The sequence below is a fragment of the Diceros bicornis genome, chromosome 24 (assembly GCF_020826845.1).
Source record: "Diceros bicornis minor isolate mBicDic1 chromosome 24, mDicBic1.mat.cur, whole genome shotgun sequence".
NCBI lineage: Eukaryota > Metazoa > Chordata > Mammalia > Perissodactyla > Rhinocerotidae > Diceros > Diceros bicornis.
Genome location: NC_080763.1, coordinates 38,252,765 through 38,266,841, shown reverse-complemented (window position 1 = coordinate 38,266,841; position 14,077 = coordinate 38,252,765). Strand labels below are relative to the sequence as shown.

Below are 14,077 nucleotides of genomic sequence, written 5' to 3'. Positions count from 1 at the left end.
ATTAGCCAGGAGGAGTGCTCTGTTTACTAAAAACGTTATTTTTTAGTCTCAAACTGCAACTGCTGTATACTTTATAATCTCAGGTGGATTCTGCTAAGGAAGAGGCGGTGAATTAGGACGTGTTCTCTGAAAGCTACACAAGGATTCAGAGAAGTGAACACCAGCGGGGACACGATTAGGGGCCATGTGGCCTGTGCCTTGTAGCTAAAACTATTTTTTGGTCTTTATCAGGAAAAAATAAGGACATTGGATAGGGATAGATATTAGGATATGAGCTGGGGCATCCAGGAGTCAATTAAATAGTTGATGAAGTTTTAACTCAGACAATAAGAAACAACCACAAGACATACCCCCCACCCCTGCCCGCAAGGATGGCCAACCCACTGGCTGAGCCAGAAAGGGTGATGATCTGGAGCTTGGGCCCTGCTCTGCTACTTACTGGCCGTTGACCTTGACTCACCTGACTGCTCCAAGACTACATTTTCTCTTAAACAGGGAGAATAATCCCTACTTACATCACTGGGCAGTTCTGAGAATCAGGGTAGAGATAGAAGCACTTTGAAACCCAGATGAGTCTGTAGGATGGAAGGGACCCAGCGAGTACGGTAAGAGGGCAGAGCGGTCCCAAGGGCTCTGAACCCCCTTGCATTTAAAGTTGATACTGATGAACCTACGGGCTCTCTGGCCTTCCACTGAGATAATTTGTTAGGAAAGTCACCATTGTCCTCAACTTGAAGACCACTGAGCCCAACAGCTAAGCAGAGAAACAAAAACAGAAGCCTTAACGTGCCTGCAGCTCCTAACACTGACACGGGTCCAGAATGGAAGCCTGGTGACGGAGTCCCGTCCCATCTTAGGCTCACGCTCACCTAAAGGACACAAGCTTGAACACTTCCTCCTCCTGAAAGCCAGGAGGCCTTCTAGAGCACAGCCAGAAATTCCACCTCGCGCCACAACCTGTATGTCTCAGGAAGGAATTCACGATTGGATTTAAACGTCTCACCAACGACCAATTATCCGTGAAGCACTAAACGCCTCCTGCCTTCACCCCATCATGGGTGGTTCCCATCCAAGCAAAATATCCCAATATGAAAAGTGCAGCAAATCTGATAGACTTTTGCAATAGAAACATTAAAAAAATTAAAAAAAAAAACCCTCTATATAAAATTAATTGTGCTGTCTTTTCAGAAACCACGAAGGGTTTGTGTTCGTAAATCTTTTTAATATATATTTGAGAGCTATGAAGCAGTTGAAATTGTTTAATATTTTTCTGCCTATTTTTGAATCAGCCTCCCATCCTTAGCCTTTCATGGGTAGCAAACTCTAAGGTTCAAGAAACTTCAATCTAAAAATTCCAAGTGGTGGTTTTCATACTTGCCTCCAGCTAACCGGAGAACAATTGGTTGTTTTTCAGGAAATCTCTCTTCTTGTCATTAACCATTATTTCTGGCACACTCATTCCAGTTCAGCAGGCTATGAAATTTGTTGGGCCTACAAACAATTAGGTCTTTGAACAGGGTGGTTTTGAGAGTAGAGCAATAACAGAGACATGACAAACCCAAACCGACAGCGCGTCGCGTCGCACGGAAGGTCTGGAATGTACGGCTGTGAACGACAATCTCCACTGTGTCTCTGAGTTAGCGCCCGTTTAGACATTAGTCTCTCACTCTTTTCTATATTCCAGACCAAACGTCTTAGTGTCAGTGCAACACGATATACATAGGATTCGTTTTCCCTAAGCGCTACCTTTTTGGTCCCCATCTTTTTATGTGGAATGATATTTTTCAAGTATCATGATTTATATGACATTTTATTTTTAATATTTCATTGCTCATTCTCTGAATGCATCCATAAAAGTGCTAAGACTATTCACTCGCTTTCTCTCTTCTGCTGTGAACAACTGTTTCCATTCTTCCAATGTTTCCAGAAAAAGGGGTGGAACGTCTGCCTCATGGCCCCAAAACCCCAACAGGTTGAGGCCTTGCCCCGTCTCAACCGTGAGTGCTTCCAGCAGCAGTTAGAGGCTCTAAGTGGCACATGCTGCCTAAGGGACCCACACCCTCTGGCCCAGAGGTGACACTTGCGAACAACAGTCCTATTTTGCACTTGTCCCTGGAGGCCTCACACTCACCGACCGCCTCATTTTCGAGGCTGCAGTGCAATAGAAGCACAGACAGAACACAGACGTCCTTCTGACTCAAGTGTCGAGAGAGATGTGACACATGCCACATCCCTGTGGCTAGCAGCTCAGAGGTCTGTGCAGCTGCTCAGATAGCGGCCCCCAGATCTTGCCTTGGGGGGCAGAACTCCAAGGAGGACGCCCAGCACCCTGGCCCGTGACCAGACAAAGACCACGATGGCTCTTCCTTCCAGTGTATGAAAGAACAGACGGCGGCTGCCGACGTGGAGAGACTCGTGGTGCAGGAAGGGGAGAGAAAGGAGGGTGCCGGCGCCAGAGTGTCCAGAACAGCTCCCAGGGGGGGCGGCTCAGCTTTAATCATCTTCTCGGCACATCGGCAAGTTGACGAAGGTGAAGACGTTAAACTCGATCATTATTGAGAAGCACAAGAAGATGACGTAGAGAACCAGCACATAGATCCCCAGCTTGCGGTCCAGCCTCCATTTATTTAGATGGATGCCAAGGACCTGGAAGGAGAGAGCGCAAGGATTGGGCTTAGGGGCAGAGAAATACAAAAGGCATTTTTACTGAAAAACTATGCACAAATGATGAACCTCAGAACCTTCTCCAAAATGTGGTTAAGAGCAGAAGGGCACTGTCAGGTATATCCTTGGTCTGATCAGAACCAGCCCTGCAGGCTTAGCCTTGTCTGACGAAAGGGCGAGCCCCTGGTCCAGTTCTGCTGACTGCAGGGACACACAGCAGCTGTGCTCATGGGACCTGCCCTCTCCGGGCAGGCACACCACTTCCTTGGGACACGTGTGCCCTCCCGACCCAGTCTAGGTACCGAGGTCCTCCCTGCCCAGACCTTCTCTAGTGACAACCAGGGTCTATTGCTGGGTGCTCCCTCTGCTTCAGAACTTGGCATCCTCAGCTCTCTCCAGCAAAACTTCCAAGGCTCCTATTGGCCCACAGTCCAGGAAACTTCAGCTGGGACCACCTTTTCCTGTGTGTGTGTGTGTGGGGGGCGGTTAGACGGGGGTGGAGCACGTCCTCTTTCTACAGTCTTTCTAGACTCTCCCACACTTCCCTTCACTGCTTTCCTTTTTATCCTTGAATTGAGGCTTCCTACGGGTTGCATCACAGTTACCTCATCAGAGCAACATCATGGGTCCTATAGAGACAGACCAATCCGGCTTCAAATCCCAGCTGTGCCATTTACTAACCCTGTGACCTTGGGCAAGGTACTTAATCCCCGAGCCTTGATTTTTTCTGTAAATTGGGAATGGTATTCATAAGGACTGAATACATAAGCAGAGGTAAAGGTTTAGCACAGTCCTGGGCATGCGGAGTAAAGAGACTGCAGGACTACCATGTGCCAGCCCTGAGGCCTGACCATCCTGCCCCCATCTGTCACCTCATCTGGGCCGGGGGAGGATTTCTCTCCTCCTGGCACCATGAGACTGGATGGGTGGCAAAAACAGATGAAATATAATTTGCTTCCTCTGGTGACTTCCTGGTTGCTCAGGGAACAGCGTAGTGGCGGGTGCCAACATTCTTGGCACAAATTGTGTCTGGGGTTATCTGAATTTATATCTTTTTGTTGTTGTTGTTGTTGAGGAAGATTCACCCTGAGCTAACATCTGTGCCAATCTTCCTCTATTTTGTGTAGGAGCCGCCGCCACAGCACGGCCACTGACAGATGAGTGGTGTCGGTCCAGGCCAGGAACCAAACCTGGGCCGCTGAAGGGGACCTTAACTTAACCACCAGGCCACAGGGCCGGCTCTGAATTTACTTCTTTCCTCAGCTTTATCTCTCACTCCCAGGGAGACGCGAGAGGGGTGTGACTGGGCAGAGTCCCATGAAATGAAGCATGCCCGAGGCTTCCAGTTTGGAAGTGTAAAAACTCACGGTGAGAGCAACAGAGCCCAGCAGCAAGACCACAGAATAGACCAGACCCCGGCTGTTGATCTTCACCTGGAAGAGTAAACACACGCGCCCTGAATCTCTGGGCTGCTTGGGCCCCCTCCATTCCGAGAGCCCGGGGCACTCTGGTTTATTCCTTCCTTCATCTGGAAAGCACAGGTGGGTGTCCACGGTAAGCACGTGGCCCTGGAGGGTCAGCCGCCTGTGGATTCGAGTCTCGACTCTGCTTGTCCGAGGCAATGCACCAGGAGAGGACAGGCAGGCAGGCCAGCGGGCTGAGATATGGGGTGGAGACACCAATGAGGCTGCTCTGGACGCCTTCACGGAAAGAAGGTGCCAGGTGCCAAGGAGAGGGGTGAAGCATGTCCCTTGGAGCCCTTGGCTGGAACAGGGTCAAGGCCACTATCATTCCCCACAAAGTGCAAGTGCCCAGTGTCCCTGTCGCTTACTCAAAGGGTGAGAGGAACTTACTGTGGATCCACAATTAATAACCATGGTCTGCAGGCCCCACGGTATGCCGAGTCCAACTAGGATGTCAAACACGTTGCTTCCTATGGTGTTAGAGACCGCCATGTCACCAAGGCCTGGAGGAGACAGTTGATACGTGTCATTCATTAAGAGCAGGTCACCGGAAACCCTTGTTCTTTCCCATAACTGTTCTATTAGAACTATTCCTTAGAAAGGAGTTCCTTCTTCAGGGACCCCACATTTCTACAACCTTTTTCTGAGGTCTAAATCCACTCCCTTCATGAAGTCTACAGGGCCTGTTATGGGTTGAATTGTGACCCCCAAAATGCATATGTTGGAGTCCTAACCTCCAAACACCTCAGAATGTGACCTTATTTGGAGACAGGGCCTTGACAGGGATTATCAAGTTACAATGAGGTCATGAGGGTGGGCCCTAATCCAGTATGACTAGTGTCCCTATATAAGGAGGAAACTTGGACACAGACAGCAGAGAAGGAACATGAAGACGGCCGTCCATAAGCCAAGGAGAGAGGCCTGGGACAGATTCTCCCTCACAGCCCGCAGAAAGAACCAACTCCGCCGACACCTTGATCTTGGACTTCCAGCCTCCAGCACTGTGAGGCAATAAATGTCTGTTGTTTATGCCTCCCAGTTTGTGGGACTTGGCTACAGCAACCCTAGGAATCTAAGAGGGCCTTTCATTATTTCTCCTGCCAGGTTCATCAGCTGATGTTCTCTGAGGACCCGCTATGTGCTTCGCCTCACTTAATCCTTCCAGTTACTCTGGGAGGGAGGGGGCATCATCCTCACGTGGCTGATGATGAAACTGAGGCTTAGGACGCGCCCAAGGTCACACAGTTTACGAGTGGTCCAGCATCCTTCACATCAAGCCACAGTGCCTACCTGTGGCCCAGGAGATGCTGCCAGGTCCTTGGCTCAGATGACAGGGCATCGGGTCTTATGCCCTGGTGGCTTCTGAAGGGTGAAATCTTTTCTCCCAACCAGACCAGAAGCATCTTAGAGGCCAGAGGCCGTGCCATCATCCCCCTCTTCCTCCCCAACCCTCCACTATCACGCTACCACACAAACCGGGGAACTTAATAACTTGAGGGGTATCAAAAGCTAGAAAATAAACTTTTACAAATAAGACTCATGCTGGCTGACATCTGTTCTAACCCGGCCACATCGCCCTAATGCAACATGACAGTCGTAATCGGGCACACACAAAAATGTCTGTGGAAATTGCTTTGGTCATTGAAAAACTCACAGCAACTCAGACCAGCATCAGACGACTGACTCGCCTCCGTCTGACCACTTGCCTGCTGGTGCAAACCAGGTCACCTACACTCCCGCCCTGTTGCTGTCATCGGCTGACCTCCAGGACACAATGTCTCCCTCCAGGGCCTCACCTTCTCCCTCCCTGCCTGCCCCAGGCACTTGTTCTGAGGGTCTTCACAATCCTGGCAGCTTAGGCCTGTTAGGGGCGCTATCTCTAGGAAACTGTCCTTCCAGTCTCTCAGTCTCTCATAAAACATAGGAACGTGCAGCAACTGTTCTGGACCAGCTACCAGCCCTGGTGAGGAGGCAGGCACTGGCTGGATAGGTCAGGAGGCAGAAGGATGCCCGAGTTTGGGAGGAGAGGGATGAGCATTTCTCTGGTTTGGCGGACCTCCTGCTCTGCCTGGGCGCTGCCCTTGAGGACTCTTATGGCAGCACTTCTCAAACTTTAGGAGCACACGACTCATCTGCTAAAAAGCAGATTCTGATTCAGGGGGGCTGGAAGGGGGCTGCGAGTCTGCACTTCTCACAAGCTCCCTGTCACGCCGATGCTGCCAGTGTGCCTGGACCACACTTTGAGCTGCAGGGCTTGAGGGAGCCTGGGGCGCAGTATTCTGTGCTAGGGCACACTGCATGGTCTGCTTTGTGTGGTGGCCTCGGAACAGAGGTTTCTGTATCCTTCTGTATCCCTCTGCCATATGTCTGCTGCATCCTCCGTCAATCATATCAGTGTCACCCTTCCTCAGTTTCTGTGTTCTACAGTCCACAGTAGCCACTCTGAGATGACGTCCTCCATCAGAACCCCACCTGTCCCTGTTCCTACAGAGCCCCTTCTTTGACAACATTGGGAATCCCCCCCCATGCCCTTAGGCTTCTAGCATCATGACCCCCTCCACACAGTAGCCTGGACTCCAGGGCCAGTTGTTTAAATGGCACATTCTCTTGTCCCCTTACCTTCCATGGTATCTACCCAGCTGACCCCAGCTCTGGATGAACCTGTCCTCTCTCATCTGTGTGTCACTGGAGCTGGTATGGTGGAATCCCACCCAAGTTCATGCCACTGAACATCAGCCAGGCCCTCGGTGCTCACTGGCTTTCCTTTTACTCATGTACTGGGTTGAATAGTGTTACAATTAATCAAGGAAATCTCAACTAAAATTGGAGTCAGGAAGGCCTGTAGAGAGAGCTCTCATGTTCTACCACTCATCGTCAATTACCCCACACAGCAAGCCGTCCATTACAGCACCAGTTAATTACAGAGTCAGTTACAGACCTCAACAGGAAGAGACATACTTGCCTTCCCAGACAGGAAGTGCACCTATTTTACTGCTCCAGCAGGAGGAAGGAAGATTTCCTTCTTGCCCAGGAACAAGCCCAGCCAATAGAAACACCACAGCTCAGCCAATGAGAAGCCATCGTCACCTGAACTTTGACTTTCCTCCAATGAACTTTCATTTTTTCCTTGCTGGTGACTTCCTTTCCCTGCCTCACCCTCTTGACTAAAAAACCTTCCCTGTTGTGTAACTCCTTGCAGTATCTCTCTGCTTGCTAGAAGAGATGCTGCCCGATTTACGAATTGTTTAATAAAGCCAGCCAATTAGATCTTCAAATTTACTCAGTCAGTTGAACTTTGTTTTTTAACAGTAGTGCCCCCCCCAACTCATGTTCACCTGGAATCTGTGAATGTGATCTTATTTGCAAATAGGGTCTTTGCAGATATAATCAAATTAAAATGAGGTCATACTGAATTTGGGTGGGCCCTAACCCAATGACTGGTGTCCTTATAAGAAGAGGGAAGCTTGGATACAGACACATAGAGGGAGGAACACCATGTGAAGATGCAGGGAGACTAGAGTGATGCCGCCAAGCCAAGGAACGAAAAGGATTCCCGGCACCCACCAGAAGCTAGGAGAGAACAAGGAAGGATTCTTCCCTAGAGCCTGCAGAGGGAGCATGGTCCTGCCCACACCTTGATTTTGGACTTCTAGCCTCCAGAACTGTGAGATAATCCATTTCTGTTGTTTCAAGCCACCCACTTGTGGTACTTTTGTTATGACATCCCTAGGAAACGAATACACTCACCTCAAAGGTCACTCGATTAAATTCCATTCCCTCAGCTGCTGTCCCTGACTGTCCCCAGTCTCTGCAAGGCTCCAGCCTCCTGCCAAAGATGCTCCCACTCTGCCCTTCCCCTCAATTCATGTTTTCTCAGCACCGACTGAGCAGCCAGTCAACCCTTTCTCCTGTCTTGGAGGAATAAAATATCCTTTCCCTATTTCCAAAGCCAACTTTCTCTCTGGGCGCTTCTCTCTCTCCTGTCTCCTCTTCGATTTCACTCCATTATTCGCACCCCCTGCCCCCCCATACTTTCAAACTCTCATCTATGGAAGCCCATGCTGGGATGTATCTCACCAGCAGAAAAGGAGCAGTAAATAAAGGCTGGCTCTTTACAGCTCTTTTGTTCCGCCATCAAGGAGCACACAGGTACTCCTCACCTTGCTTAACCCACGTCACTTAGTAAGCCCCCAAGAAAACCCACAAAACAAATCAAAACGTTATGCAAGTTCTGGAACTTTGAAGAACAGGAAAAAAGTTGGAGGTACAGGATATCCCCACTTTGCATTCCTGGGACCAGAACATTTCTGGTTACTACCTCATTTGCTGTAAGAAGTCCGGGCTTCAGCTCTGTACAATCTCACGCTGATGATTTCAGAACACGTTCATTTTTATACAACTCCATGCATGCAAATGCTTCTTGAGGTCTGGAGGAGCTTACCTTGGTGGTATTCTCTCCATGGATGGAATCTAATACATGATTCTTTCTGGAAGTCACAGTTTCCTCCCTAGCAGGACTTAACAACTACCAGTCATAAGAGCCACGAACTATGACTCAGGCAGGGGTGAGGGGCCCTGCATGGTGATGCTGACGCCTGTGAGGGCTGAGGTATGACCCGTACCTTGTCTCGCCACGATTAAGCTGGCCATGCAGTCTGGAACGCTCGTGCCTGCTGCCAGGAAAGTAATGCCCATGATGACATCAGGGATCCCAAGTGTGTATCCAATAATGGTCACCTGTGGTGGAAGAGGGGTGGGGCACTGCAACTCACAGAAGAGCACTCCTGGAAACTTTGCTTACCTTGAGTGTTTTTAACTTGAACCCAGTACTGCCGGAACCAGCAGAAAAATCGGGACTGTGGTTTTATTTTAAAAACATCTTTTGAGTGTCCTTATTTCCTGATTACATGAGTAATGTGCATTTTAAAAAGTTTAGAAAATAAAGTAAAATGAAAATAAAAATCACCTATCTTTTCTCAAGACCCACAGACAACCACTATTAACACTTCCCATCAGCCGCTGGTTCTCAAACTTGGGCATGTAAAAAATCCTCTGGCGGGCTGGTTAAAATGCAGACTGCCAGGCCCCACCCCTGAGTCTGATTAGGAGGTCTGGGGTAAAGCCCAAGAATCTGCATTCCTAAACTGTTCCCAGGTGGTTGGAAACCTGAAGCTGCTGGTCTGGGAACCGCATTTGAAAACCACTGCTTCAGAATACATCCTTGATCTTCTTTTTGCTGTATTAGAAAAAAATGAAATCAGATTATACTAGCAACATGCATTTTGCACCTATTTGTTTCATGGAGTAACACAGCGTCAATACCTTTCCATCTCAGATATTCATCGACAACATTATTTTAAGCTGATGCATAGATTTCATTGCATGGCTGTAAAGTTTTAGCCAATCTCTCACTGGTGGATACTGAGGTTTCTCTCTTTGCTCTTACAATATCACCACGTATAAGTAACATCTATTGAGCACCTACTGTGTACCAGGTGTTTTACTTTCATGACCTCATGTACTCTATTATTCACCATCCACCGATGAGGGAGGCACTATTATTATGCCCATTTTACACCCTTTTCAGAGGCTAAGTAATAACGCCCGTGGGCTTGAAGCTGGAGAGAAGTGGAGCAGGGATTCCAGGCTAAGTCTTTCTCTAACGGCTGGGCTCCAACCTCGCCATCGTGCTGTCGTGTGCGCACATCTCTGGGGTCTCGTTTTACTACCTCTTTAGGATAAGTTCCAAGAAATAGAACTGCTGGATCAAAGGATATGCAGGCTTTTAAGGATCTTGATACATAGTCACATACTCTTTTAATACATGTCTGACACTTGAGAGATGGTTGGGACTCTGAGCAGCAGCCAGATGGAAAGCCCTAGAAGCATTTGGACAACCCCATTCAAAACACCCACTAGCTCTGACTTGCCTCCCCATCTAGAAAATGGGAACAGTGGCCCCTCCTAGGGTTCTTCACATCTTGGCTGATGGCTCCAATCCCAGTAAATGGCTGTGTAACTTAAGACAAGCTGGTTTGTGTCTCTGAGCCTCAGCTCCCTCATCTGTAAAATGGGCTTGTTAACAAGGATTAAGTGAGAAAATATGGGGTGACAGTGCCTGACCTGTGCAAGATATATGTTTCCCTTCTCTTTCAATCTCGTCTTGCAATCTCTAGGGACAGAGAAAATGAGGGTGATCAGATTCACAGGGCTCAGAGAGCCCCAGAAGAGTGTGTTTTCTAAGTGCAAAGCTGAGCCCTGGAATGTAGACAGAGCATATGGACTAAAGCGCTTCCCGCCTAGGACAAAGCTTTGCAGAGGGCTTTGACGATGCACCATGCCCGAAAGAGAGCGCTCAGCTCAGTATCACAAGGCTCGTGGGACGTCATTTACGCAGAGCGCGGGGCAGAGTGCACACTGACGGGCCTGCTCTGGGCCCTGCAAGGAGAGAGACACTGAGGAGGGCAAAATGAGCAGCTGACCCATCAGTGCTGAATCCACACTGGCCATGAAGGAGGCCTCCACAGGCAAAACCAGGCTGCAACCGACGTGGTTTTAACGGGTGATGCCAGAAATCATAAATACGGGAGGCTGGGATATTCTGGCATTATTGGACATGGCTTTGTTTTTATTTACATGGCTAAGAAGCTGAAGGATGGAAGGACAGAAAGAAGGAGGATTGTGTGTATGTGTGTGTGTGTGTGTGTGTGTGTGCACATACCATCCAAGGCACCAGGACCAGAGACGCTACCCGAGCCCTCCTTTGCCCTGGACTCCAGCCCTGGGCCCTCTGAGCTCTCCGGGGCTCAGCCTTCAGAAAAAGAAGCAGAGCCGAGTCCAGAGCTCGGAGGCTGACTATCACGTGACCCTGTGGACGTCATGCCTCCTCTTTGGTCCTCAGCCTCACAAGCGTGCAAGGGTGCTGGACAGGACCATCCATTTCCAGTCCCTCCCTCTGACACCGACATTCAAGAATCATTTTCCCCGAGGCCTTGGGAGTGAGAAACGTGAAGGTGGTGGGAGTAAGGGGTGGACAGGGGAGCCGTGACTGCTTCTTGGCGCCCCCACCAGGGCATAATGAAAGGGAGTCATCTGGCTTAGGTAGACATCAAGTTAACAGCTGGCACTCTCGTCTTAACCAATTTCTACTGTTGAGGCCATTCCATTCCCCCAAACTGAGGCCAGCTGAAGTTCAAAACTACAGGTAAGGTGGTTCCTGCGACCCTGGCCAAGCCCTTTGCTATGACTCTGCTTTAAGAAGCCGGGCTGGCATTTGTAAGTCAAGGTGGTGGGGGCAGTGTCCTTAAATGTCCCACTTCACTGCAATTAGTCGAACTGATTTCATAATACCGTTATTTTCAGTAATGAGAGAAGAAACAATTTCACACGCATGAAATTGATCTTCCCTAATTCTCACACCCAGTCAAACGTCATGAAATACCTTTTTTTACTTGCAATGTTGTTTTGGGAATGTGCTTTTGTAAGAGAAATCATCGATCCCTTTATCAAATATAAAGACGGGCTGGCCTCTAGCCCGACTCAGAAAATTCAAATTCAATTCATTTAACGCATAGTTTCTCTTTGATTGTCATCCTTTTCTGGCGTGTCTGGATGGTAGCTATTTCCAGCTCCTCCCCCACCCCAACACACACACACAGAGACATCTATGGGGATTTCAACCTTCATCTGAACAAAGCATGGCATCAGTGTGGGCTGCATCTCATGGTGAAAATGGCTGATATTTACAGTCATGAGCAATTTGCCACGCTGCACGCGCAGACCATGATGCCTGAACAGAGCCTTTCCCCACCAAACTGCTCCTCTGCGGTTAGCGGAAAGGTGGCCCCGCGGCCTCGTGCCCTCTCTGCACCAGGTGTGAGGAGGATGTGAAATGACCGCATGGGCACCACTAAGGTGAGTGGCTGACAGGTGAGCATCATGATGGAAACGCAGCCATCCTGTACCCACTTCTCCTCTCCCTGCTTCTGGGCTCCCAGGCAGGATGAGGAAGGAGAGGAACCCCACAGGGTGGTACACAAAGCAAGGTGGAAAGGGGTCCTGCCTGGCCCAGGCCAGCCAAGGAAAGGTTTGTACAGGGAGCTGTCACACATGGCCAGGGTTTCTTACAAGGAGCTATGCCAATGCCTCTCCACCTGCAAAACCTCAGTCCAAACGGCATCTGAAAATTCCAGTAACAAACTGAGAGGCAGTTCAGGATAGCGGTTGAGATCGTGGACTCAGGAGACCAACACTGGGTTCTAACCTCAACTCTAGAACCCACTAATTATGTAACTAATTGTGTAACAGTTGCTAATTGTGTAACTAATTGGGCAAATTACCCAATCTCTCTATGCCTCAGTTTCCTCATCTGTAAAATGGGCATAATAAAAATGCTTACTGCATGGGGTTGTGATGAGGACTTAGAGTTTATGTGAAGTTTATACATGTGCCTGAATGTGCAAGGGGGAAGGGAAGCATCCCTCAGCAGGGGACTGAGAAAGGGCTATTTGTGTTCCTCTCCCACTGACTCCAGTCTCACTCACATTCCCGGGGGGGGCACCCCAGAAAGGAAGGGAGTCCAGTGATTAGCCCTTCAGAGCGCTTTGCAGAGAAGTCATCAAGGTATCAGGCCCAGGCCTTGACTTCCAGTCCACACACCCGCGCCATATTACTCTGCCCATCCCGACAGGGCAGCGTGTCTCAGGCCGCCCGTGTCCCTTCCCCACGCCTGTGTCCATCTGGGTATCCTGGTGCACAGCTCGGCGCCATGCTCCTCTGCTGAAACCCCTTTCTACTGAGAAATAAGCCGAGGCCTGTCAAGGTAGGTGACTTGCCAAAGGTGGCACAGCAGTGCGGGAGGTCGCTCTCCCCCCTCTGGCAGGTGCTGAGCAAGGGCTGTCCGTACAGTCCACACCTGATCCCCCCACTCACCAGCCACACCATCAGGTAGGAGAAGACGGCGATCCACAGTGTTGCGGTGACGAAGGTGACCATGAAGAACTTCTCCCAGCGGGGCTTGCTGCAGTTGGGGACGGTGATGCACAGGAGGAAGATGAGTGGCCAGGTGAACACCCACTTGGCCTTGTCCCCTCTTGCCTCTGCAGAGGGATAGGGTGGAGCCAGAGGGGAAGGGGCGAGAAACACACACTGGGTTACACACCTGCCAGTCCACCTGTCAGTTTATTTTTTCAAGCCAAACAAGAGAATGTCACCAACGTGATTCCAAGCAACCGACCTCAAAGAACCACATACTTCCATAGTGTCACCCTGGAAGTGATCTTAGCGAGACAATTCAGTAAGTGTTTGCTGATTGAATAACTGCAGTTGGTCCAAATCCTTCATTTGACGGAATAAGGAAGTGAGCCCCAGAGTGGGAAGGGATTTGCCCAGCGGAGCTGGAATGGGGATATGGAATATGGATGGGCTTTGGAATGAGACAGACTTGGGTTGGAATTTAAATGCCCTTGAGCAATCCCATCAACTCCTCTTTCTCCTCTGACAATTACAGTTGTAGTAACAACAACACAACATATGGAGTATTTGCTCTGTAGAGGGCACAGTGCTGAGCACTTTGCATTTTAGTAGTTTCTTCATCCGTTAAAGGGGAACGTTATCTTTTTCTTGTTTGTTCAAAGAATGATGTGATACAATGTACATAAAACACTCAGCACACAGAGCCTGGCACATAGTAGGTACTCTGGAAATCTCAGCTCCTTTGCTCTAAGGTCATATACACAACCAGTGGCAGATGTGAGACTAAAATGTGGTGTCTTGGCTGGCATGGATGACCTCACTGGCCCCTACCACGGGAATCCACAGACAATTCAACTGAGGAAAAGTGGCCTCAAAAAGCCACCAAGGACAGGCATAGTGTCCTTAATAAGCCACTGAGTACAGTGTGCACATGTAGGCTCAAAATCAGCTGGTTGGTGGTGCCAGCCCAGTGGCGC

At 49.4% G+C, this 14,077-nt stretch overlaps 1 protein-coding gene across 1 annotated transcript in view; it reads right to left on the bottom strand.

Moving 5' to 3' along the window:
- Positions 1-377: 377 nt before the first annotated feature.
- Positions 378-14,077, bottom strand: part of SLC24A4 (solute carrier family 24 member 4) — a 157,622-nt gene continuing 143,922 nt past the window's right edge. The window contains exons 13-17 of the mRNA XM_058567578.1: positions 13,059-13,225; positions 8,750-8,864; positions 4,518-4,630; positions 4,032-4,097; positions 378-2,646 (exon numbers count right to left, since the gene is read on the bottom strand). Of these exons, the coding sequence (XP_058423561.1) occupies positions 2,494-2,646; positions 4,032-4,097; positions 4,518-4,630; positions 8,750-8,864; positions 13,059-13,225 (614 nt within the window). The 3' untranslated portion in view covers positions 378-2,493. The remainder of the gene's footprint in view (positions 2,647-4,031; positions 4,098-4,517; positions 4,631-8,749; positions 8,865-13,058; positions 13,226-14,077) is intronic.